The sequence below is a fragment of the Microtus pennsylvanicus genome, chromosome 3 (assembly GCF_037038515.1).
Source record: "Microtus pennsylvanicus isolate mMicPen1 chromosome 3, mMicPen1.hap1, whole genome shotgun sequence".
Taxonomy (NCBI): Eukaryota; Metazoa; Chordata; class Mammalia; order Rodentia; family Cricetidae; genus Microtus; species Microtus pennsylvanicus.
Window position 1 is genome coordinate 57,105,117 of NC_134581.1, and position 25,903 is coordinate 57,131,019.

Here is a 25,903-nt window from a genome sequence, read left to right on the forward strand (position 1 = left end):
GCCAGCAGACCACAGTCAGATGTAATTTCTCTGAGAAGAGGTTTTTTGTTTGTTTTGTTTTGTTTTGTATTGTTTTTAAGGAAATAGTGACTTTTTCCCCCCCAGAAAATGTGGAGTCAGCATCTTGCTCCCCCTCCCTTTCCCCCAGGAGCATTTGGTAAATTAAATTAGTTGAACAAAAGGAAATAGCTTTAAAGACATTCTGAAATGCCACATTCTATTTATGACACGCAGTTATTACCCAAGGACTGCAAGGCGCGCACAGCGTCCCCACTTCTCGCAGTTGCAGACAGCTTTCTCTCGAGGTTGTACAGCGAGTGTTCTTTGAAAGTGTGCCTCCTGATTCACAAGCTGTAAAGTGTACCCCACCAACATGGCGGCGGTGGCAGTGGCGGTCTACGGTGGCATGTTGTTGATATACACTACTACTGCCCTTGGAACAATGGGAGATCTTAGGAACACATGTGACACTGGCTGGTGTTCAGCTCCGTCACAAAAGTCCACCGTTAGGGGAGCCTGGAGAAGCCAATAGAGGCCATGTCTTCATCAGTAGTGTTCATGAAACACCAAGCTCCAGCGAGTTCTCTAATGTCTTTCAAATCCCAGCCTTTAATATTCTGGGGAAAGAGACTCTGTATTTATTCCCCAGACAGCCTATGTTGGACTCACAGCACTTCTCAGCACACAGTGTGGTGATTCTGGCTCACACTGCCCTATGTGAGCCTCACACATGGGGGATGTCCTGGAGACAACCTCTGTCTCCTCATCCGTGAGATGCACTACGTTGAGTGTCTGTCCAGTAGGATGGCATTGAGACACAAATGAATTAGCAGATCTGGCTGCAAAAAAGTGCTCTGGAAGTATCAGTTCCTAGTATTAGCAATCCCCGTGTACTATATTTACCACCTTTCATCTGTCATTTAGAATTTACATTTTTGTTGGGACCAAGGGAGGGCAACAGACTGTTGCTGACGGCCGTTCCAGCAATACTATTTAATTTTCCATGTGATCATCTTCTTTCCTATACAAATATGAGGATGAGGATGGGGACCTCGCTTACATGTTTCCAAGCCTCCACTACACCGAGCAATGCTTTACACACAACAGGTGCTTAGCAGAGGCTGGCTCCTCTCTCTGTCCAGCCTCTGCTTTGAAGCCAGACATTGAGCACGACAAGCAAGTCCTGATTTTGCCAGCCCCAGGTAGCCTGGTTGTCTAAAGTCGTCTCCTCAGGGGCCATCTGATAGTTTTTCCTAGTGAAATGATCTTGCTCTTGGATTCACAGTACAGCCTTGCCACTGCTTAGCTGTCTCTGTGATTGTCACTTGACCATTCTCACGTCTCTGTTTTACGGCGGGGGGGGGGGGCAAGCTAGATGCGGTGGCAGGTGGTATGGTGGAAAGGGCTCGGGGTCAAGTGCAGCAGAGCATGGGCCTGCTCTTAAACTCACAGGTAAGCAAATTAACCTCCCGAGTCCCTCAGCTTCTGCGAAGCCAGGATAATGATGCCTACTAGGTACAGCTGTTATGGGGATTACAGAAAATATCTTCCACTGCTGGCATGTGATAAATGTCCAATAAGACTCTTGCTTTTCTGAGAAGGAATTAGCATTAACAATCTATTTCCTTCTCCCCGGTTCACGCCTGTGCTCCTCCCTTCGCCACAGAAGAGATCAGATTCAGCCCCCTTTACCCCGGAACATAATGAGGGCACGGGCCCGCTGCTCTGCTTTCCGCGCTGCAGCAGAAAGCTACAGAGAGTTTCAGAGAGGTGGCGGATGCTCGAGTCACAACTCATTTCATGACAATCCTTCAAGGTGCAGCACAGAACGACATGCTTATTTATGTTAGAAACCAAGTGATAAAATGCATTAGACTACCACGCATGTGCAAGAGTGCACAGATGGATTTCTTATGAGTTTTATCAAAATAGATTGTAGCTTTGTACTGGTCACACTTGGAAAATTCAGATGTGCTCATATGGACTTCTGTGATAGTCATATGTATGAATAAACAAAGGTTAAATAAGCTAATTTCGAGGGCTGGAGAAATAGCTTGGCAGTTAAGAGCACACATTCTTGTAGAAGACCTAGGTCCAGTTCCCAGCACACACATCATGGCTCCCATCCATCTATAAGTCCAGTTCCAGTGGATCCAATGCTTCTGACCTCTGTGGGTACCAGGCACACATGCACTGTACGTACATACATGTAGATAAGACATTCACATGCATGAAGTAAGTATTTTTTTTAATTTATAAAGGCAATTTTCATGTCAAGGTCTGAGCCCTAGGAGCCCTGCGCAGACTGCTCGATAGCACTACTAGCACGCACGCACTCCAGTTAAAGGCTGGCAGGTCCTCTGGTGCCTGCTCTGGCACAGCTTCGGCCACCGCTCTCAGGGCACCATGATAGGCAGGAACCATGGCTCAGCGCTTGCTCCTGTTAGGCTGCTGCCTCTGTGGTTTGAGATCAGTTGCTGCTTTATTTTGTAGTCTAGGATAAAGATGTTAATTTATTGATTATGGTAAATAATCAGCCAACAATAAAGCACCATTTAAAAATGTGCATTTAATATCCCAGACAAAATTGTTTGTGAAATTTGGGTGAATATGTGACAAGAAGGCACTAAGACAATTGCAGAGGAAGAGGGATCATTGGGACGTGACACTTGACGCAAGTGCCATGGTTCTTCAGTCTGTGGCTAGTACAGCATGTCCAGGCGATAAGATGTACTCAGTGCCTAATGCATGCTATCTTATCTGACCTTTGAACTAGAATATATGCCATTTATAGGGCCATTTTGCAGATGAGGAAACTGAGGAAGGACATACTACCTGTCTAAGGTTATGCAGTAAAAAAGGATAATCAGGACTCGAGTTTATTGGAATCTACTATTCAGGGCTCCCTAACTGAGTCACTACCAACAGATGCTCTGCAATTAAAAAAACAGCAGCAGTTACTAAATGTTAGGGATTCTATCTTATAATAAAATTCCCTACTGTTCTTCAGCATGTCTGGATCATTTTAGCTAAAGGGAGTCCTGACACTATGGTGTCATAATAAATTACTGGCTATTTAAAATGATTTGTCTTTTCACATTGAGAATTTTTTCATCTTGTGTAGGCAAAATAAAGTATATAAATAAATTATTGTGGAAATGACTATAAGACTAAAGTTACTTCTACAATATTTGAAATTACAATTTGCCTTCATCAAAACAACTTCATGATTTCCAATGTTGACTGATATTCATGTAGATACATTTTATTATATGCCATCTGAGTGGGATATGTGAGTATTTATATAATAAATATATACATGTACAATATTTTATATGCTTCTGTTTTTAAAAATATGAAATCAACAGAATCATGCTAAATTTTTTTTGATATTCATATTTATTTGCAGTGGAAAACAGGGACTGCTAGGAATCAATGCGAGAACCTTTGGCATCGAGTTTTACCTCTCCCTCGTGTATTTCCTTTTCACAAGAGTAAATCCTCTATTTAATTAAAAAAGGAGTGAAGCTCTATGGGGGATTTCAAGCATGAGTGGCCAGGGAGAAGGAAGATGGGGGGCAGTGGTCCAGGAAGGAACCTTTGCACTGCTTTATATTCACCCCGCATTAGCAGCGACCTGCTCTCAGAACTGGGCCCACTCCCTTAAGTGACCCACTTTTCACGCTGTGCCTGGGGCTTGAGACCTGAGCATCTGAGGCCATGCTAAGGCATAGTGTTCTTGACCTCATAGCACCACTTTGAAGATAAAGGAGCCTAAGTCAACACACACACACACACACATACACACAAACACACACACACAAACACACACGGGGGGGCAGACATATTTGATAGGGTTAATGCGCAAGGGAATTACAGATAGAATTATAGTTCAATATAATCAGCTTCTGTTTATTTTATTATGAAATATTTATTTATTCATAATTATTAAATAATTAGTTTGTTTTTTAAGACAAGTCTCGTGTAGCCAGGGTCGGTCTTACACTCTTGATCCTCCTACCTCTATCTCCCAAATGTGCACCACCAATCTGGCTTGCTTTTCTCTGCATTTCATTCCATGCATTTACAAAACACTATTTTGAGATGGGGTTCATAGAATTTACCAGACTTCTAAAGAGGTGACTTCCCCTAATTAGATCTCTCTGTGATCAATATTTTCTTTCTTGCAAATATCCACTATGAGACAAAGAATGCTTCAAAACAAAAGTTCACCAAAAGTTGCCATATTGTGCTACTATTTTAACACCCAGGAAAGAAAGGGAGAGAGGGAGGAAGGGAGGGAGGGAGAAAGGAAGGAAGGAAGGAAGGAAGGAAGGAAGGAAGGAAGGAAGGAAGGAAGGAAGGAAGGAAGGGAAAGAAGAAAAGAAAAAGATATATATACGGTGCAAACTTGAGATTTTTATCTCAAGATAAAAAAAAAAGAACTATGCTTTCGTGAGTAATAATAGAAAACTTCACACACTGAGCCAGTCACTTGGGAAGCTGAGGCAGGAGGATCATCCAAATTTGAGGCCAGCCTGGGCTACAGTGTGAGACCCTGCCTCAGACAAACAAAACAGAACAAAATCTTCATTCTTTGACCTCAGTATGGTTGCTACTGTGTGACAAGAATGAGAGTGGGGCGGTGCAAATGCGCCACAGTGAGTTCTGTGTAAAATGGGGGCGGTGCAAATGCGCCACAGTGAGTTCTGTGTAAAATGGGGGCGGTGGAAACGTGCCACAGTGAGTTCCGTGTAAAATGGGGGCGGTGGAAACGTGTTCAGTGAGTTCCGTGTAAAATGGGGGCGGTGCAAATGCGCCACAGTGAGTTCTGTGTAAAATGGGGGCGGTGCAAATGCGCCACAGTGAGTTCTGTGTAAAATGGGGGCGGTGCAAATGCGCCACAGTGAGTTCTGTGTAAAATGGGGGCGGTGGAAACGTGCCACAGTGAGTTCCGTGTAAAATGGGGGCGGTGCAAATGCGCCACAGTGAGTTCTGTGTAAAATGGGGGCGGTGCAAATGCGCCACAGTGAGTTCTGTGTAAAATGGGGGCGGTGCAAATGCGCCACAGTGAGTTCTGTGTAAAATGGGGGCGGTGCAAATGCGCCACAGTGAGTTCTGTGTAAAATGGGGGCGGTGGAAACGTGCCACAGTGAGTTCCGTGTAAAATGGGGGCGGTGCAAATGCGCCACAGTGAGTTCTGTGTAAAATGGGGGCGGTGCAAATGCGCCACAGTGAGTTCTGTGTAAAATGGGGGCGGTGGAAACGTGCCACAGTGAGTTCCGTGTAAAATGGGGGCGGTGGAAACGTGCCACAGTGAGTTCCGTGTAAAATGGGGGCGGTGGAAACGTGTTCAGTGAGTTCTGTGTAAAATGGGGCAGTGGAAACGTGCCACAGTGAGTTCCGTGTAAAATGGGGGCAGTGCAAACGTGCCACAGTGAGTTCCGTGTAAAATGGGGGCGGTGCAAATGCGCTACAGTGAGTTCTGTGTAAAATGGGGGCAGTGGAAACGTGCCACAGTGAGTTCTGTGTAAAATGGGGGCGGTGCAAAGATGGCTCAGTGATAAAGAGCATTGCCTTCTCTGATCTTCCAGAGGTCCTGAGTTCAATTCCCAGAAACCACATGGAGTCTTACAACCATCTACAACGGGTCCAGTGCCCTCTTCTGGTATTCAAACATACAAACAAAGTACTCATATACATAAACAAACAAAAGCTGATGCTAAGAACAATAACAGTGTGTTCGACTGTAATTGGCCCCATGATCTCATAGAGCGTAGCCCTATTAGTAAATGTGACTTTGTTGGAGTGGGTATGGCCTTGTTGGAGGAAGTACATCACTATGGGGCAGGCTTTGAGGTTTCCTATCCTCAGGATATCGCTCAGTGTCTCTTCCTGATGCCTTCTGATCAAGATGTAACCAGCATCATGTCTGCCATGCTCCCACCATACTCCCTGCCATGATGAAAATAGACTGAACCTCTAAAACCGTAAGTGAGCCACCCCAATTAAATGTTCTTTATAAGAGTTGCTTGGTCATTGTGTCTCTTCACAGCAATAGAAACCTAACAAGACAGCAAGCAGCTCCATGGCACTAGCCACAGGAGAAGCTGGCCTGACAGAACAGCTGTCGTCATGGCCAGGGTCATTATCTCCTAAGAGGTACTTGAGATGGATAAATAGTATTGCTGTGCTCTCCAGTCTCCTAGCCCATTGTTGCTTAAACTGTACTTGAGTTCAAGTATGCATTCCTAGCCCCTACAAGCCTCTCTAGTAGAGGAGAAATGAGTATCATAATGTGGAATGATTCATTGTGCACTTCCTTTAAAAACATGGCCTCAGAGTCGCGTGTGGAATGTCAATTCAGAAGATACTTATTTGGAGGTTAGGGACTAGAAGTCAGGATAGAGAAAGTAGATTCACATCATCTTTTAATAGCCAAGCAATGATATGGTATAAGTGGTTAGAGATGAAAAGGCCTAAAAGTAGCCACATACACATTAGTGGGAAAAGCTATGGGCCTGAGTCCAAGGACTTAGGTTTCAACACTACCCTATATCATGGCCATAAACCAGGATACAAATCCATCACTTAGTCTTGATAGATTGAGTAGCCTCATTTCTTCTCTTTGTGCATGTGTTTGCCAGTGTGTCCTGTGTGCCGTATGCTTGCATATGCCTCTGTGCGTGACTGCCTTTGCATGGAGTAGCTCAGGAACTGTTGGGGTCTTTCTCTGTCACTCTCTGTCATGAGACAGTCTTTCCATACAACAAAGCTCAGTGTTTTGGCTAGGGCTGGCTATCCAGTGCACTCCTAGGATATGCTTGTCTTTGCCCCCAACCCCATGTGTTAGAGGCACACAGGGCCATGTCTGGCTTTTTATGTGGGTGCTAGGGATTCGAACTCAGATCTTTATGCTTACACAGCAAGAGATCTTATCCACAGAGCCATTCCTCAGTCTCCAATGTCTTGTTTCTATACCGAGAAGATAAAATGCTTGTTCAGTTACCCTAGGGGCCACAGCCTTGACTGTATAACTCTCAGGCCAATGTTTGTTAGATGCCTTCTAGATGCCAGTTCCTCTGGGGAAAGCCAGCAATAATGAGAAGCTGCTGGATGGAGGTTGCCTGAGGAGCCTCACGAGAACTGCACGTGGCTGGAGAAGCGCCGTGTGCACTCTAGGACCAGAAGCGGTGCTGCTCACATAGGCCGGGCGGACAGTTAGAACTGTCTCATATTTTCCCCAAATATGCACTTGGAGATGACGGACGGCCTTGCTGGGCCTCGGAAATCTAATTGTGTGGTCTCAGTCTGGATTGTGAAAGGAAGGGCTTTAGGCACACAGTCGACGTTAGATCACTTAGCTGCTCTAACTGAAGGGCATCATTAGAATTCTTCTGAAGAGTCTCTGCCCCTTGATGTCCTCATTGATTATTACACTTTATTTCCTCTCCCTTTGGCTATAAAGCAATAGTACTTTCTGAAATCACATTATCTCCTGAACTTGTTAGATGTCCATGAAGCACCCTAATTAGAGTTCTGCAGGCGCCCTGCTCCCTGACAATTTGCATAAGGCTTTGTCCCTCTCATGTGAAGAGCCACTCTAGCAGGGTGGCTTAGATTTCCCCCAAAACCTGTCTGTCTTTCTGCCCCACATGCCATCCCTTCCTCCAGCATCAGCCAAAGCAGGACTTGCTGAGGTGGGAGAGAAAAAACAAGGAAGGACGGAGAGGAAGGAGGGTGATTCCCTGGGAACACGCTCTGCTCTCCCTCCCTCCACTCACAGCCACAGTGCCCATTCCCACTCAGTGACCTCACACCAGCTTCCTTGTGTCCAGTCTGCTCATGCCCAGCTGTGTCCAGGAGACTGCCTTCATTCCGGTGTTTTCTACAATAGGTATGTTTTCAAACTTATTGTCTGTGTGAAATAGAAAAAAAAGGAAAAACTATTCATGAAATAAACTTTACTTTCTGGCTTTCTTCCACTTAAAAAAATCCTTAGAAAATGTTATTTAAAATTATAGACATAGTCTAGGTGTCCTAGCTAGGCAGATAATAACTGACAGCTAGCTCTACAGTGCTGGGGTACTGGAGCTAGGACTCTTACAGGAGGCAGCCCTTTCAGTTCCACCCTTTACACTGGATTTTCCAAAGGGAGTTTGAAGTTCATGTTTTCTTTTGTTTTTCCTAAGATTTCCTGATTTTTAAAATGTTTGCTTAGATGATTCTAAATCCCCATATAGGGCAAGGAAGATGGCTCAGTCAGTAAAGTGCCTGTCTCACAAGCACAAGGACCCGAGTTCAGTCCCCAGAACCCATGTAGAAATGTTGGGAGTGGTGACACAGGCTTAAAACCCTAGATCTGGGGAAGTAGAGACAAGAGTGTCCCTGGGGCTTGCTGGGAACCAGTCTAGCCTAACTGGTGGTCCTCAAGCCAATGGAAGACCCTTTCTCAAAGAAAGATAATAATACCCTAGGTTATCCCCTGGCATCTGTGCACACGCACACATGTTCAACTACACAAACATGAACACATGCACAGCCATGTATACACACACACATTAAAAATTATCCCATGTAGTTCAGAGAAGGCAATCTCTAGGACCAAAATTTACACCTGTCCTTTAGAAAGAGGAGATGTCGTGGATTTGGGGTACAATAATACTGGTATCATCTGGGGAGTTGGCTGGCAGCTAGGGTCCCCTACAAAGTTGGGTTTTGTTTGTTTGTTTGTTTGGTGTGTGTGTGTAGCTCAAGGCATAACCATTAATTTACATCTCATTGATCCTGTGAGTGGAATGAAGCCACTTTGAGCTACAGTGAACAAATGGACTAAATGTTCAGCCTGATCTGATGAGCATAGAATATCCTTATCAGAGAGCCACTGAGACTGTCCAGTCAGAAGGTTGCCAACAAGAGGACCACGAGTTATATGTTCTCAGTGAGTGGCATCACGTGTGTATCCTTTGAAGTGCACATCTCTGAAGCTTCAGTTGCCAGAGGGATCTGAGTTCATCCCCGGAAAGCAAGTGTTGTGTGGACATAGAACTTGGACTCTGACCTGGATTTTTATAGTAAGTAGCTACATTCTGCTGTGATTGACTGAGTTGTGTTGTGCTGAGCTCCTTATATGACAGTGCCCCCTATAGGATGAGTGATGATGCGGCCGTTGGATTGATTAAGAATCTTCAGCTTGGGGCTAGGGGGCTGGCTCAGCCAGTTAAGAGCACTGCCTGCTCTTCCAGAGGGCCAGGATTCTATTCCCAGAACACACATGGTGACTCACAGCCATCTGTAAATCCAGTTCCAGGGGGTCTGATGCCCTCTTCTGGCTTCTGTGGAAACCAGACACACACATGCTGCACAGACATCATGCAGGCAAAACACCCAGACAAGTAAACTAAAAACTAAATGAAAAGATTTTCAAGAAGACTCTTTAGCTTCACGAAATTAAGTCACTCAATCCAGTAATACCATTAATAACTGGGAGAAAGACAGATCAGCATCCTATCTAATGTCAGAGCCTGTGCGCTTGGCCATTGCTTTCCTATTGGCTTCAGTATTAGTTACTGTTCTGTTGCTGTGATCAAACACCATGACCAAAAGCACTTATAGAAGCAGAGTTGGTTTTGGCTTACTATTCCAGAGGGAGAGTCCCTAATATCTAATGGCAGGAGCTGGAAGCCAAGAGGTCACATCTCAACCTCTCTGCTGCACACAGGGAGCAGAGAGAGCTCCCTGGAAGCAGGGTGAATGAATCTGGAACTCCCAAAGCCCAACACCAGGAATGTGCTTCCTCCAGCTGGCCTGCTTCTCCTAAAAATTCCACAGATAGCACCACTGACAGGAGAGCAAGTACACGAGCTGATGGGAACATTTCTCATTCACACCCGCACAGCTACTCTCCTTTCATAAAAGAGCACTGTTTAGATCTACTTCTGCACAGAGATGGTCACATTAATCATGCATCTTACTTTCCTATTTAATGCTAGAGTTGGGGCAGGGCTAACATATTACTGGTCACTAGTCTGCGCTTCCTACCTCAGTACTACTATGAAATGTCATGTACTTCATTTGACTGCTTTTGTAGAATGTTCATCTTTTAGATCATAAAAATATCTTCCAGGGCCTGCTAGGGCCTGGTGGATGGCTTATCAAGATGAGGTGCTTGTGTACAGGCCTGCAGTGCCAGCCCTGGATCCTATAAGGTGGCAGGAGAGAACTGACTTCCAAGAGTTGCCCTCTGATGTTTACATGCATGCTATGGCATGCGTGCACACACATACAAACTTACACATGCACACAAAAATTTTACAAAACCTACTCAGGTCTCTTAGGTAGAATTAATTTTCCCTTGCCTAGATCATCACAGCATGCTTTACTGAATTAGTGAGTTGACTGGCAAGGGCCTTTTGTCTTTTTTCTCTTGCTAGTCCTCCTGGCAGGCAGGAGCCATTTCCCCCACTTTCATATCCTCTGTAGTCTTTTCAGAGCACTTAAGCATCGTTAGTACTTACTGCATGATTTATTTAACTTAATATAATCAAACTGAAAATTTGACTAGGGTGGCTTCCATAGAGAAGGGAAGAGATGGAGGGCCTAGCTTCATGGGCAGATTCTCATGACACTTTTCCTCTCCCAGCTTCCAGCTCTGCATGCCACTTCCCTTAGGCAGCTGGAAGATAATCCCAGACTTTGCTCTTTGGGAGTGAGCCCAGAGCCCAGTTGCTCCACATAGCAGTTGATTTTAAGAAGCAAACGCAAGACTTTGGTCAAATTATGTGTTTGTGTTGTGTGAGTGCAGGTGCCTCTGGAGGACAGAGGCATTGGATCCCCTGGAGCTGGAGTCCGAGGTGTCTGTGAACCTCCTGATATGGGTGCTAAGACCTGAACTTGGACGCCCTGAAAGAGCAAGATGTGCTATTAGCCACTAAGCCTCCCTCCAGCCCCGATGCATGGTTTCCTGATTATGACTCATTTTCTTGTTGTCATTGAAGAAAATATGGCAGATACAATGGTAAGAAGACAAAAGCTATATGACCTCAGCCCCAGGCAGGGCAGAGGCAGACATAAAAAACATTTTAGTAGATTTCTTTCCCCTCCCTTTTCCTCCTCTCTCCTCCCCTCCCTCCCTTCCCTCTTCCCCTTTTTCTCTCATGTCAAGTGCAAATGTACCGAGAAACGATCCTGAAACAGAAAGTGCAGGACCTTTGTGAATAGAGCTCCAAAACTTTGAGGAGCCACATCTAAGAACACTTGGAGTAGAAAGTGATATCATATTCCCTAGCAGGAGAAAGCCTGCAGCACACATGGCAATTCTCTCAACATTAATCTTCATATCTCTGCAATTCCAATGACAATTCATAGGAATTCATTCAGGCAATTTCGTCTGAATGAAACGTTAATTCTTTTCAACTTGCCAGTGTTTATTACTGGAATAAATGGGCAGAGGACCCTTTTCCCCTAAGAAAGACTCATGAACGCGACCTTTCCATACCACTTAGTAAAGCATGACAGGCTCACACAGTTATGATGGCACTCTATGAGAGAGTTAGCAGATCGGTGGGATAGAAAAGTGAGCACAGACAGTGCCCTCAGTGGTGAAGGAGGCCCTGGGAACCAGAAGGGAGAGGAGGGCTTGCCAGTAGAGCCACCTGTGGCTCAGAGAAGGGTTTGGAAGACAGCATTGAGTCAAATCCTAGCCTTGTACCTTGTACCAAAGAAAGCTCCAAGTGTATTAAAATTTTTTTAAGGAAAGAAAAAATTAGAAAACTCTAAAAGATAAAACTGTTTACAATTTAATCAAAGGAAGTACTTTTCCTTCTTTTTAAAGTACTATAACTTTATCTGATATTAACAGTCCTTGTGTGTGTATGCGTGTGTGCATGTGTATATGCATGCGTGCATGTGTGTGCGTGTGCGTGTGTGTGTGTGTAAGAAAAGGCTGTGTTATACAGGCTCCAGTACTGGGTCTGTTCTGAATATCTGATTTCTGGACAAATTATTTCTACTTCTTGTTCTTGTTCGTCTGTGACTTAGACTCTGGAATCAGGCCATCTCTAGGGTACTTTCTGGGCCTGACCTCAGTTCTGACACTAACTCCTTATTTGGGAACATCAACCCATGACATGGAAAACAGAAAAGTAGGCTCAGGGAAACTTTTGTTTGTTTGTTTGTTGTTTTTGTTTTTCAAGACAGGGTTTCTCTGTAGCCTGTCCTGGAACTCACTTTGTAGACCAAACTGGCCTTGAACTCACAGATATCTGCCTGCTTCTGCCTCCTGAGTGCTGGGATTAAAGGTGTACGCCATCACCGCCCAGCTGGGGAACTATCTTCTATTCTGACTGTAGAAATCATTTGTGTACGTGTTCATGTAAACACATATGAGTGGGCATGTTTGGGGTGTACATGTATGTGGGTTCACATGTGTGTGGTGGTCATAGGATGCATGTGGAGGCTAGAGGCTGATGTTAGGTGTCTTCCTCAATTGCTTTTCCATCTTATTTTCTGAGACAGGGTCATTCACTCACTGGCTGGACCGGCTGCTAGCAAAACCAGGGAAGCCTAGCACTGCCCATCCTCAAACCCTGCAAACGGCAACTTTGCTGAAGGGGTTGATGATTCAGCGGCACATTTGCTGAATGCTGTGTCATGCCTCCTGTCCCCATCATTCTTACATATTTCCATGTTTCATACATGGACTTCATTTTAAAAGTCAGAAGCAGTACTGCACGGGGTCAGCTATATGACTAACCCACGTAATAAGCAGGACTCTCAGAACTGGAGCTATCTGTTGTTTGACAGCACTGTTCAGATGTTGGGAAAGCTAGTCTAAGAGAAACTACAAAAAGGACAGACCCTTAGACTGCATGTGGCATTAAATGGTCAAATTCTATTCCGTAAAGTCCATTTCACTGCTAAATTTAGTCAAGATCTTTTTATACTGCTTTGATTTGTATTTGAGTTTAGCTCTCTATTGACTTCAGCGAAAACACCTGCTTGGTAAGTGCATCGACCCCTTCAGGTTTGCTTAGGCATCTCCTTTACTAATGTTATGTTCAAGTTTGCTTAGGCATCTCCTCAGAGCCTTTACTAATGTTATGCAGAAATTATGGCAAAGCCCAGTGGAGTCGTCACGGTAAAGTCTCAGTACCGCTCAGAAAAGGATGCCAAATTAAATAAAAAGGACCCCAGCAGTTCTGCAGCTGCGTGCCAACCCAACTGCTGGTATGAGGTAAATGAGGACCAAACTTCATTTCACTTATGACCCCAGCCAGTATTTAAACTAGAATGCCTACAGACTGGCACAGTGCTCTGCAGCAAGGGAATAAACAGCAATGATCGCAATGATAAGTGATAAATTCACAGTCTTTCCTCGATCCTAATAGGTAGGGCTACTATTAAACTCATTTTTGCATGTGTGGCCTCTGGTGTGGGCCTGTCCCCTTGTGTGAGATGTCATGGCAGCACAGGTGCGCTGGGCATCAGTTCTCCTGTGCCTGCTCTGCCACCTGAGCATTTCTGGTGGAGTGCCAGGAAAATAGAGCCACAGGTAGCAGGGGAAAGGGGCAACAGAAACACTCCAGAGTTCCTACTAGGAAACTCTGTCCAGTGGGTACCAAGCTCCTTTTAAGGAAAATCTTTTGTTTACCCAAAGTGTCATCTACTAACTTTACAGGGCACCAAAGACTAGCAAATTACAGCTGTGTATTTATCATCGGGGCGTTAATCCTGTTACTCAAATAAACCGCTTTTACAAACTATATTCCAGAGACTGTTAATCCCTTGGAATAATAATGTTCCATGGAATAATATTCCTACAAAGGAGCGTTTATTTGTCATGAAACTGGGAAAAACAGGCTAAAGAGACTCAAGCTGGTTTTTGCCATTGGGCCACTTCAAGTTACAGCCATCAATCACACTTGGGGAAAGCTTGCTTAAGTACTGGATTTAACTCTAATGGGAAAAACATTGTGGTCTTTATTACACATTTTTTTCTCCTTAGTCACACTTTTACTGGAAGTGGATGCAGATTCTTACATTGTATATTCAAGCTTTGCATATATACATAATACACATATGTATGTACGTATGTATGTGTGTATATATGTATGTATATGTATATATGAAGAGCTTGATGCACAGGTGTGGTAGGAATGTAGGGGATCAGAATGCACACAGAAATGCTTACCACAGCAAAAGGCTGTGCCTTGTGAGGTTCCAGAGTGGAGAAAGGCCTATTCTGGGAAATGTACTAGAGGCCATCTGTGTCACATTCTGCTAGACACTGACTAAGTCCTGTCTGTTTGACTGGGGTGGAATGTGTAAGCAGTGGACTAGGTTATTTGGCAGAGGACATTTCAGGATAGTACAGCTTCTAAGTTGTGGCATGGCTACTGCTCACTGCTCTAGCCAGATTTACAGCAAGAAAGAACAGAACGTGAAGCAAAGGATATGGAAAATGTGCAGATTGGTGAGGAATTGAGCTTGAACCTGGTGAAAGGTGTACACAGGTAGCTTCAGAGCAAGTAGCTGTATTTTTCCAGAAAATAGTGTAATTAAGAGAAACCATGTACTTTCTCTCCATTCCCTCTGTGCTGCTTTGTCTTGCTTCTCTGTATATATAGTAACTTTTCCTTGTTATGCACATTATAAATATGTTTAAATTCTGTCACTTTGTTCTTTAACTTTTATTATAATTCAAGTAAGCATTTTACTTGGTTACATTTAAATCCTAAACTCCAAATTCTGTTCTTGTGGGGTAGCAGCTGAATTCTTTGCTCATTTTTTAAAAGTCTTCCATGATCTGTTCCTTTTTTCCCCGAGTTCCTAAGAATCTCTTTCATATGAATGTGACTCAGACTCAGGTCAACCAAAAATTTGTATGACATTTATTTACAAAGTTTGGCCTCCTTCTAATTCTTTATGTCTAGCATTCTTCCTCGTTGTGTTAACCTGGAACTCCATGCTCTGGCTTCTCATGTCTGAAACTCCTTAGCTCTCAGCCACTCTTTCTCTCTCAGACTTCTGAGAAGTACATCCGGGTCGGAAATCACACGGGCATGAGTCTGACCTGGTGCGGTTTCCTTCTCTCAGTGTTTGCCTGGTTCAACTTCTACTGATAGCATCAAACATTCCTTGAAGCATGTGTCTAAAGTTTATAGCTGTCGTCTTCAGGAGAGTTTGTTGTGAGGTGCTCTGAGGTTACAAAGACAGCTAGGGCACTGTTTAGTCCTGCCATGCTGTATTCTTATCAAAAGAAGAAATTTTTTTGTTAATGTGTCTGTGTCACTTGTTACTTTCTAATAAATTCTAAGTGTTTTTTACATTTTTATTTATAGTATTGTGTCTGTGTGTGGTGTGTGTCAGTTCTCTCCCTCTTCTTTTCTATGGGCCTAGAGACCAAACTCAGGGCATTGCAACTGCACGGCAAGTGATCAAAACACTGAGCCACAAAGTTGCCCTAAATGTTTTGTTATTTTTTTAAAATTCTTTTTATGGTCATAAGAGAGTAAGACAGCATCAAATGAGCTCTGAATTGATGAATGCCTCTGGGATAGTGTACAGATTCTTACATTGTATGTTAAAACATGATAAGAGAAGGGAAAGAAATCAGAGGTGGTTTTCCAAAAGAGGCTTCCTTTAAACTTGTCTAAGTGACAGAACTTAATGGTGGGTCTAAGGACAGAGAGAAGATAATAGAAACATATTAAGCAATGCAAAAATGTAGGAGATTGGAGGCTTAAGCTGTATGGTTACTTTTCTAAGTATAACTGTTGGAGGAAGCCACTAGTTAGTTCCCAGCCGCTTAGCCCTGAAATAATCACGCAAAAACTGTATTAATTAAAACACTGCTTGGCCCATTAGCTCTAGCTTCTTCTTGGCTAACTTTTACATATTAATTTAACCTGCATCTATTAATTTTCCCTGTATCTATTAATCTGCGTATTGCCACATGGCTGTGGCTTACCGGCTAAAGTTCCCAGCATCTATCTCAGGCAGCTCCATGGCTTCTCTCTTACTCTGCCTTCCTCCTCCCATGCTATAGGCCAAGCCAATTTCTTTATTCATTAACCAATAAAAGCAAAACATAGAAGGACTTCCCACACCATTTCCCTTTTTCATGGTGTCAAAAACAGGATAACTTAAAATGAACAGACACTCAATCCTGCGGCGGACTTCTTGACCGGTGACGGAAGAACGACCACCACACCAGGATTCCACTCAGAACACGCTTTACTGGAGTGCCCTTGATTGATGGGGGGCAAGGAACGAGGGGGCAGGAAAACGAGGGACAGGGAGCAAAGGGGCAGGGAGCACAGGGGAGAGGCAGCAGGAAGCGAAGGGGAGCAGGAAGCGAAGGGGAGAGAGAGCAGGAAGCGAAGGGAAGGGGGTACACTTAGGCAGCCGCTTAAATAGGGAATTGGCACACGGGTCGCCCTGTGATTGGCTGCCACCAACAGCTGACACCAGACCGCATCGGGATAGGCTCAAGAATCTACATCCACCGCGCATGCGGGAAGCTGGGAAGCGCAGCTCTCAGTGGAATAGCCAAATATGGAGTTGTTTGTAACAAACAAGACAGGATGTCGGCGCCATCTTGTAATGGCGATCCTGTCCGGCTCACTACAGTTCCCCCTTATTGTTTGTAAGCAATGAGCGCAGGACTAACTCATCCAATCTGACCCCCACCTCATGATGTGTTGGTCGATCGAGGATGGAAGATATTTTCCATGGACACACCTTCCCCTGTGCAATGGGTATTCGAGAAACCCCGGGGGTGCAAAGGCTGTGTCGCAGGAGTCTACAACCACACACCTTCCCAAGTGCAATGGATCGACAGATCCCATGGGGTGCAAAGGCTGTGCAGGATGGAAGCTCTAAGCGTCTCTTAGTGCTAACAACCATATCTGGGGGAAGGAGCCACACTCCAGAGTAGCTAATGCCTGAGAGATTATAACTTTATCCCAATATAGCCTTATCCCTATTGGTCTGGGCTCGAAGGCAGCAAACCAACCACAGGCACAACACACGGCCACCCAGGCAGCTTGCCAAAAAACATGCCCATGCAACTGAAAGCACAGGGACCCTTTCTCTGTAAAGTTACGTGCTTCTCCTATAAGGTAAAAATCTGGGGAGAACTGTGGCATCATGCCGAACAGGCATCGCCTTTGGGAAGGCTGGCAGGATTCCCTTTCAGTGCTCCGCCTTCCACTGGATCCACGTCATCAGGGATGTCTGCAGGAACTTTCTCCAGAGACTCAGCCTCATCCTTAGGAACTTCCTTGATCATGCGTGTCAGCCGGCTCGGAACCCAAAGCGGAGCCTCTTGGCCCTGTGGAAAAACACATACAGCTCCCCTGGATCTTGCCAACACAAGATCCGGTCCATACCATTTGTTATCCAATACATCTTTCCACTTCACATATTCCTTTTGTTCCATAGGGCCTGCTGCATGCTTTTCAGCTGCAGCACCCGACTCATTCAGGTTTAAAAAGTTAAGTGTGAAGAGAGCAAGGGAGATTCTTTCCCTGGGGGAAGCGGATTCAGCTATTCCCCCTTTTTGTTTTTGTAGAATTTCTTTAATATTTCTGTTGGCTCTCTCCACAATACCTTGTCCTTGTGGATTGTATGGAAGACCCGTAATGTGGGTCACTTGGAGCTGTGCACAAAAGGCACGAAATCCATGGGAGGTATATGTCGGGCCATTGTCTGTCTTCAGGCGTAGGGGTTTTCCCCAGGCGGCCCAGGCCTCCAGGCAATGTGTTTTTACATGAGTTACCTTTTCTCCCGCTAGGGGCGTGGCATGAATAATGCCCGAAAAGGTATCCACTGATACATGTAAATATTTTAATTTGCCAAAATCAGGCAGATGGGTAACATCCATTTGCCACAACGCGTTAGGTTGCAGCCCTCTAGGGTTGACCCCAACATTAGGGGGGTATAAAAAAGTCACACATGAAGAACAGGCTTTAACTATTTCTCTGGCTATCTCTCTGGAAATATGAAATTTTTTTCTAAGGGTATTGGCAGGCACATGCCAAAGCTTATGAAAATCTCGTGCTAATTCTACAGGGTCCGAGACGACCAAAGCCATGGACCGGGTAAGGCAGTCAGCCAAATCATTGGCCTCAGACATGGGTCCTGGAAGCAAAGTATGAGCCCGAATATGTCCAATGAAAAAGGGATTATCTCTTTGTAAAATGCATGCTTGAATTTGACACAAAATATTGGAAACTGTACTTGAATTTCTAACAAAGGCAGCCACCTCCAATGAGGCAACAGCATTTACCACATATTTAGAATCTGAAAATAAATTGAAGGGTTTTGAAAATCTTTTAAAAACTTCCAGCACGGTCATACATTCCGTGACTTGTGGGGAATCAGGTCGAAAATCAAGCAAAATGGGATCCCTACCTTGAATTACTATGGCACCTTTGCCAGTTTTAGAGCCATCAGTAAAAACAGTCAAGGCCATATTAATGGGCTTTTTAAAGGTAACCTTAGGAAAATACACTAAGTTCCTTTCTACAAAATTTAATAGGGGATGTCTTGGATAATGATTATCAATAAAGTTAGGAAAAGCGCAAACCAAAACAGCCCATTCATTTACTGTAGCTGCCAATGTCTCCACCTGTCCCTTGGTATAGGGAATAATCAATTTATCTGGCATGGTAGCAAAAGATGTTAAACAATGTTTTATCCCCAATACCGCTTGAGAAGCAACCAACTCGGGATAATATTGAATGGCTTTGGTACCTGAAGAATTACCATGGATCCACCACAAGGAGCCATCTTGCCATAGCATCCCAGTAGGGTAATGTGCAGTTTTCAAGATGCATAAGAATATGGGCAAAGCAGGATCGACTCGGCACAATTGTGCCTTAGTCATTGCTTTCTCCACCTGTTTTAAAGCCTTTTCAGCCAAGGGGGTCAAAGTTCTGTTCGAATTAACATTTGGATCACCTTCCAAAATAGAAAACAAGGGCAACAACTTTGCCCGGGGGATGTTTAAATACCCCCTAATCCAATTAATATCCCCCAATAATTGTTGAAAATCATTAAGTGTCCTCAAATGATGGGTGCGAATGGAAATCTTTTGAGGGGTCACCGTCAAAGGGGATATAACTGCCCCCAGAAATTTTATAGCAGTAGTCTGTTGGATCTTATCTGGTGCCAAGACCAGGCCCCAACATGTAGAAAAATGAAAATAGACCTATATCCATCTCCATGTACAAAACTTAAGTTTAAATGAGCCAAAGGCCTCAGCATATAAAATTATGTTGAACCTTACAGAAAAAAAAAATTTTTGAAGCACATTTTGCCACATCTCAAACACAGCCTCAGTGGCACAAACACTTGGAGAAATCATAAATTATATCTCCTGAATTGAGAACCTTTTGTATAACAAGGCTAAATAGTGGGAAAAGATCTTTACTTATTATAAACCCATTCCAAAAATATATGAAGAACTCAGGAAATTAGTTATTAAAAATTTTAATCCAAAAAATAGACCTAAACTGAAAACTCTCAGATGAACTTAAAAATGACTGAGACAGTTAAAAAACTTTCAAACATAACATCCTTTAGCCATCAGAGAAATGCAAACCAAAACTCTGAGATTTTATCTTATACTTGTAGAAATGACCAAGATTAAAAATTATTGCTAACAATTTATGCTTAAGAAAATGTGGGTAAAGAAAAAAACTAACAGATTACGACCTTGGGAGTGGTCCCAAGGCAACCACCTGTGGATTTTTTGGAATTTATGACCCTTTTGGACCACTGGGCAGTGGCCTCCTTTTCAAAAATCCTTTTTCCTGGTACTTGGGGTTGAACTCCTCCCCCGCCAACCAAGGCCACGTGCGCAACCTCAGCAAGGATGGTCTCCCACGAGCCAGCGGGCCCACGCCATCCCAAGACCCGAGTGAGAGTTTCCCCAGCATTGGGAGTCTCCCACTATGTCTATTTTTTAAAATTAGGCAAATATCTACCTCAAAACTTAGCAATACCCCTTTTTGGGCCTAAATACAAAGTTGTTTAACCACAAGAACATGCGCTCAGCAGCTCAGCCTTGCTTGGATGTGTGGCTGAGCAGAGCGGCTGGGCCCGACCGTTTAAGCTGGTGAGCCTTGCCATGGTCGTGCTGCACTTCTATGCCCTGAGGCCCACGCTGGGAGTGGCCTAGCATTTTAGCCTGTTGGTCCTCAAGGCAGGTCCTGTGTTTGCAGCTTTGCATCTTGGAGCCGCAGCTGTTCACATTCTACAAAATCTGGAGGCCTCGGTAACTCGAACCAGAAGAATATAATTCCCTTCCTTAGCATATCTTGTTTAGTGGCCAGATCTCTACCAAGCCTATCATAGGATGAAACATTAAGATTACCAGAGGCGGCTTTCTCCAGTTTTTTCTTTTCCTGAGGATCTAACTCCTCCTCAGACCGATCCAGGCCCGCAAATTCCACGAGCGCTGGATAGAGGGGACCTCCCCTCTTCTCATTAGCCTCTCTTTTAGAGAGGATTGTATCAGGATCCTTTTCTTTTACTTTTTTTCTTTCAGGCCTTTCCAAGTTTCCTCCCTTTGAATCTGAAAAACCGTTCTTGTGTTTAATTTGGGCCTTTCGCCCCTCTCTCGGAACGTCCACGTTGTTCCCTGCTCTGAGGTTGCAGCCAGACTTAAGGCAGTGCAAACAGAGAAAGCAGGCTAGTACCACAAACGCCACGAACACGAGACCAAACATCCAAGAACCCACTCCCGCAAACAGCATACTTGGGGAGACTGAAACCAGCATACTGGGAGAAACTTACCGACGTCGCCACTCCGCATGTTGAGTTCAGAATCCTCTTCGGCCCTTCGCCTGGCGACCGAAGTTCCCAGGTTTTCGGCACCAGTTGCGGCGGACTTCTTGACCGGTGACGGAAGAACGACCACCACACCAGGATTCCACTCAGAACACGCTTTACTGGAGTGCCCTTGATTGATGGGGGGCAAGGAACGAGGGGGCAGGAAAACGAGGGACAGGGAGCAAAGGGGCAGGGAGCACAGGGGAGAGGCAGCAGGAAGCGAAGGGGAGCAGGAAGCGAAGGGGAGAGAGAGCAGGAAGCGAAGGGAAGGGGGTACACTTAGGCAGCCGCTTAAATAGGGAATTGGCACACGGGTCGCCCTGTGATTGGCTGCCACCAACAGCTGACACCAGACCGCATCGGGATAGGCTCAAGAATCTACATCCACCGCGCATGCGGGAAGCTGGGAAGCGCAGCTCTCAGTGGAATAGCCAAATATGGAGTTGTTTGTAACAAACAAGACAGGATGTCGGCGCCATCTTGTAATGGCGATCCTGTCCGGCTCACTACACAATCCCACAATCAATTTTGAGGAAAAGAAAAGAAGATACAGAAGAATGAATAATTGAGACCACTCAAATTTAAAAATTAAAACAAAATCTCACTTCTCCCTCCCCAAATCTAGGATAGCCTGAACAAATTTCAAATGAGTTTTGCTCAGGTTTCCACACAGAAGCCCAACTGAGTAAATAGATCAAACATCAGTGGACAGAACAGGAGAGAGGATGGTATTTTCTCATGCCACACATGAGTGCCAGGAAACGGGGAAGAAGGCAGGCCAGCTGGGTGAGCTGACTGGCTGATGTGAATGAGGCAGGCCCTATGTGGGTTATAGTTGCTGTGTTTTCTCCGTGCTCGCATCTCACCCATAGCTAACAAAAGAAATGAGGGAGGAGGAGAGAAAACTCTAGGCCCCAAAAGACAGAGTCTAAAAAAAACATAACTCAAGAACATAAGGATTTTCATAATTTCTTCATGTAATAAATAGCACAGCTTGATAACATAAATTAAGTAAAACTAGAGCTCAAATGCAAGATGATAAAATAGCGAATAAAACAAAAAGAGAGATTGCAGATATACAGAAACAAATTGAATACCAAAATACTTTATGGAACTAATAAATAAACTATAAATAGAAGGAAGAGAACAGACAGCACCGAATACTGAAATACTAACATGGAAGAAAGCCTGTAAGCACAGCACACACAGGAAAAAGACAAAAGAAATCAATTAAATGCTAACTGATATGCACATTGCTCTGGTACAAACTATACTTCAGCAATATTGGTAGGGGGGAGGTAAGGACAATGACTTAAGTAAGTTTATTTCTCATTCACAAAAAGTTCACCATGGAGAACCCAAGTCTGGCTGTGTTCCATGTGGCCACCCAAGATATTGTTCCTCCTGTCTCCCCATTTCAGTGGTTACATAACAGTCTGTTTCCTATGACGGAAGCTGTCTGCCCCCACCCCCACATATCAGCTTATGGAAAGGGTGAAGAGACTCTAGATAAGGGACCCCTCACATATGATTGGCATGAATCTGATCACATTTAGTCACAGGGGTACGGAAAATGTTATCTGTAACTGGATAGCCGTGTGTTCAGTCAAAATTGAAATGTCATGTTTGAAAAGAAAACAGGCCCTAGGTACCAGCATATGAAATATTTCATAATATGAAAGGCAAAGATGAGCAATATAGAAAGATATTTGGTGTCTCCCAAACAGAGAACCAGCAAACAAATGATGCTCACTGATGTAAGGAAAGTTCTTAAAGAAGGAACAGAATACTGGTGGAAAGGAAACTCTGAACCTCAGAGAGAATTGACTTAGAATATTTAACATAAACTACTTCAGCAAAATGCCTCAACTTTAAAGATGAAGAATGTGTCAGCCTCCAGGAAGTAAGGAATCATCTATAAAGAGTGAAAGTTCATGCTGGCATTAGATTTCACAGTATTTCCAATCAAGGACAATGAATGGTATCCATACAGCTTTGAAATCAGAAATAATGACTCAGATGTAATTCACATGTAAAGGAGTAAGATACCCATGAACAGTTGCTGAACAGAACTATTTGATGGCTACCTTGAGCTCCATCCTCATGACCTAGCCATCTCACAGAGGTCCCACTTCCTTCAACATCCCTGGAGCATCCATTTGAAGATCCCATGTGGGGGTCCCAGACATTCAGACCTCAGCTTCACCCCATTGTTTACATGCTGTCAATGCTACTTTTCAGTTATGGCAGTCAACCTGCATACAGCTCGCACACCTAAAATGTGCACGAGTTTGTTCCTTAAAGAAAAGCAGTTGTCTCCAGTGGGTGGTAGCACACATCTTTAATCCCAGCACTCGGGAGGCCAGTCTGGTCTACAGAGCAAGTTCCAGGACAGTCAGGGCTGTTACACAAAGAAAACAAAAAACAAAGAAAGAAAGGAAGAAAGGAAAGAAGGAAGGAAGAAAGAAAGGAAGGAAGAAGGGAAGGAAGAAAGGAAGGAAGAAAGGAAGGAAGGAAGAAGGGAAGGAAGAAAGGAAGGAAGAAAGGAAGGAAGGAAGAAGGGAAGGAAGGAAGGAAGAAAAAACAATTACAAATAGGTAAAGGAATTCTCAGGCAGAGGAATATTTGTTAAGGTTTAATAATTCTTTGGTGCTTGCCTAGCATGAACAAACACTCAGTTCAATCTCAAGCATTACATAGACTAAGCAAGTGTCACTTGCCTGTATTTCCAGCAAGAAGTTCAAGATCATCCATAACTGCATAGCAAGTTCAAGGCCAGCATAGGATACATAAAACTCTCAATAATAGTAATAATAATAATAGCATAATTGATGTTTTAAATCGTACCCTTTCATGTCAAACTTAATAATGTAATATACATATATATATATTATCATTATACATCAATATATCAGTCCTTGTAAAGATACCAAGGAAGATGGGTCTCCTAATGAAAGATGGTGTGGCTTCTTCAACTTTATCTCTGTGTTTCTGATGGGTGGGGTCTTTAGAATGAGCACATAGCATCTGTACCAGAATAATGGAATAGGATATTTTGTGTTTGAAAATTCTGAGTCATGGAACTGTGATTGCTTCTTCTGCCTTTCAGCTTTCCATTATTCCCAGTGCTGGGGACTGAACCTAGGGCTTCACACACACACTAGTCAATATCTCTATCACTGGCTATAGCCCAGGGACCATAAATGGTTTTTTTTCAAAAAATTCTAAGCTAATTTAGAAGATTTAGACAAAGTAATAGACTTCTGAATTTGAGTTTTAGAAATAATCATGAGAGACCATATATAAAGGGCATTATTTTGTTTGTGATATGATTATTGAATAATTATATTGCATACAGCATCAATGTGTGAAGGTTTACGTATTTTGCAAATGGCAAAGCACGGTACTCTTGTAATATGTACTCTATTCACAGTATAGAAGAGAATCCAGAAGCAGTTGGCATAGAAGTTGCTAGAGAGTCAGCACATTCTCAAAGCCAGCTTCTGAACTGCCGATTCTCTCAGCCAGGCAATTTCTCCTGTCACTCTCCACCCCTCCCCCAACAGGCCCACACTTGTCCAGCCACACAGACCTCTCCTGGTTGGCAACACCTCTGTGCTTCGGTGTGCTGCTTCAGTTTGCCACCATTCTCCCCACTTATAATTGCATCTTCTAGCCCTTCTCCTGTAACTCAGTGTTCTTTTAAGATGACATTTAAATATCATCCGCTGAACTACATCATAACCTTGGCTGCACATCACAGTTGCCCAGGGAGCCTTAGAGAAATATCAATGCCCAGGCCTGAACTAAACGGTTCTGATTTAATTGTGTAGGATCCGGGGCCTGGGCAACAGTGTTTTCAAGAGACTCCCTGAGTGGTTCCAATATACAGTCAGGATTGAGTTGCTGCAACATCCCCATAATACCAACAGGCAGTCTTAACTGCTCCCGAGTCTACACTCTTAGCTCTTAGCTTTCCCATTGCTCATGAAATTTAATGATCATTGTATTAAAGTTAGTGTTACATAGTAAGTGCTCAGTAAATGCTGGAGTTTGCTACATTCTCTCTCTAGCTGAACTCATACAGAAGTGGTTATCCTTGTCCTGGGAAGGGACAGCAGAGTAGGCAGATGTTTCTTATTTAGCCACAGTGAGGGATTTATTTTCTGTAACCTGTAGCCCTCTCCTGCATCCCATCCACTCGCCCACTTCTTCAGCATACGCGGTGTGTCGTTTGGTGTGGTGCGAGGAACTGAAGAAAGCAGCATTCTGAAGTTGCTGAGTTTAGTACAGACACTGTTCCCCGCCCTCAGCCTCTCCTCGGTGTCATTCTTAATGATGTATTTTATACTGGATCTTTTTGCTTTAGCTTTCAAAAGCCACTTGTCAGGTGTTCTTTATCAAAGGCTTTCAGAAAATACAGATAAATTATGCTCTGTGCCCCCAAACTACCAAACCTGTATTTCACTTCTACACAGAGCTTGACAGTTTTGTTGAAGAGGAATCTCTCTCCCTTTCTGCAATTTACATCTACTTCACTGACCTTGATACTAGCCAGACAAGTAAGAGACCTTGTCCCTTTTGATGCTGGGTCTCCTCAGTCACATATATGCCAGCTCTAGTTTATACATTGCGACATCTATGCTAACTCTAGCTTTAATCCATTGTAACACATATGCCAGTCTAGTCACAATACAATGGGTGATTAGTTCTGTCTCTCATATTAGGAGGAGATTCCAGAAGCAACTCAGGTCTAGAGGAGGAGAGAAGAGAGCTAAGGACAAGGGTGAGCAACCCCACTATCTCAGCAAGCCTGGAGTTCTGTATGACCCTCCCACATAGTCCCCCACTGCAACTGAGGCAAGGCTAGTTGCACCTGCTCTTCCCATTCCAACTCACATGAAAGGCAACAGAGAGCACTTCCTGTCTACTTTTCCCTCTTAAAATGCTATTAAGGGCCAGGGAGGTGGCTCAATAGATGAAATACAAGCCTTCCCAAGTGTGAGCACTGGAGATGGGATCCCTAGAAAAACTGAGCAGTTGCAGAGGTAGCCTATCATCC

General features: G+C 44.0%; 1 protein-coding gene across 1 annotated transcript in view; it reads left to right on the forward strand.

Annotated features, from left to right (window-relative positions):
- The first annotated feature begins 13,111 nt into the window (after positions 1–13,111).
- Positions 13,112–25,903, forward strand: part of LOC142846753 (IQ domain-containing protein H-like) — a 142,114-nt gene continuing 129,322 nt past the window's right edge. Inside the window, exon 1 of the mRNA XM_075967570.1 lies at positions 13,112–13,234. Within this exon, the coding sequence (XP_075823685.1) occupies positions 13,112–13,234 (123 nt within the window). The remainder of the gene's footprint in view (positions 13,235–25,903) is intronic.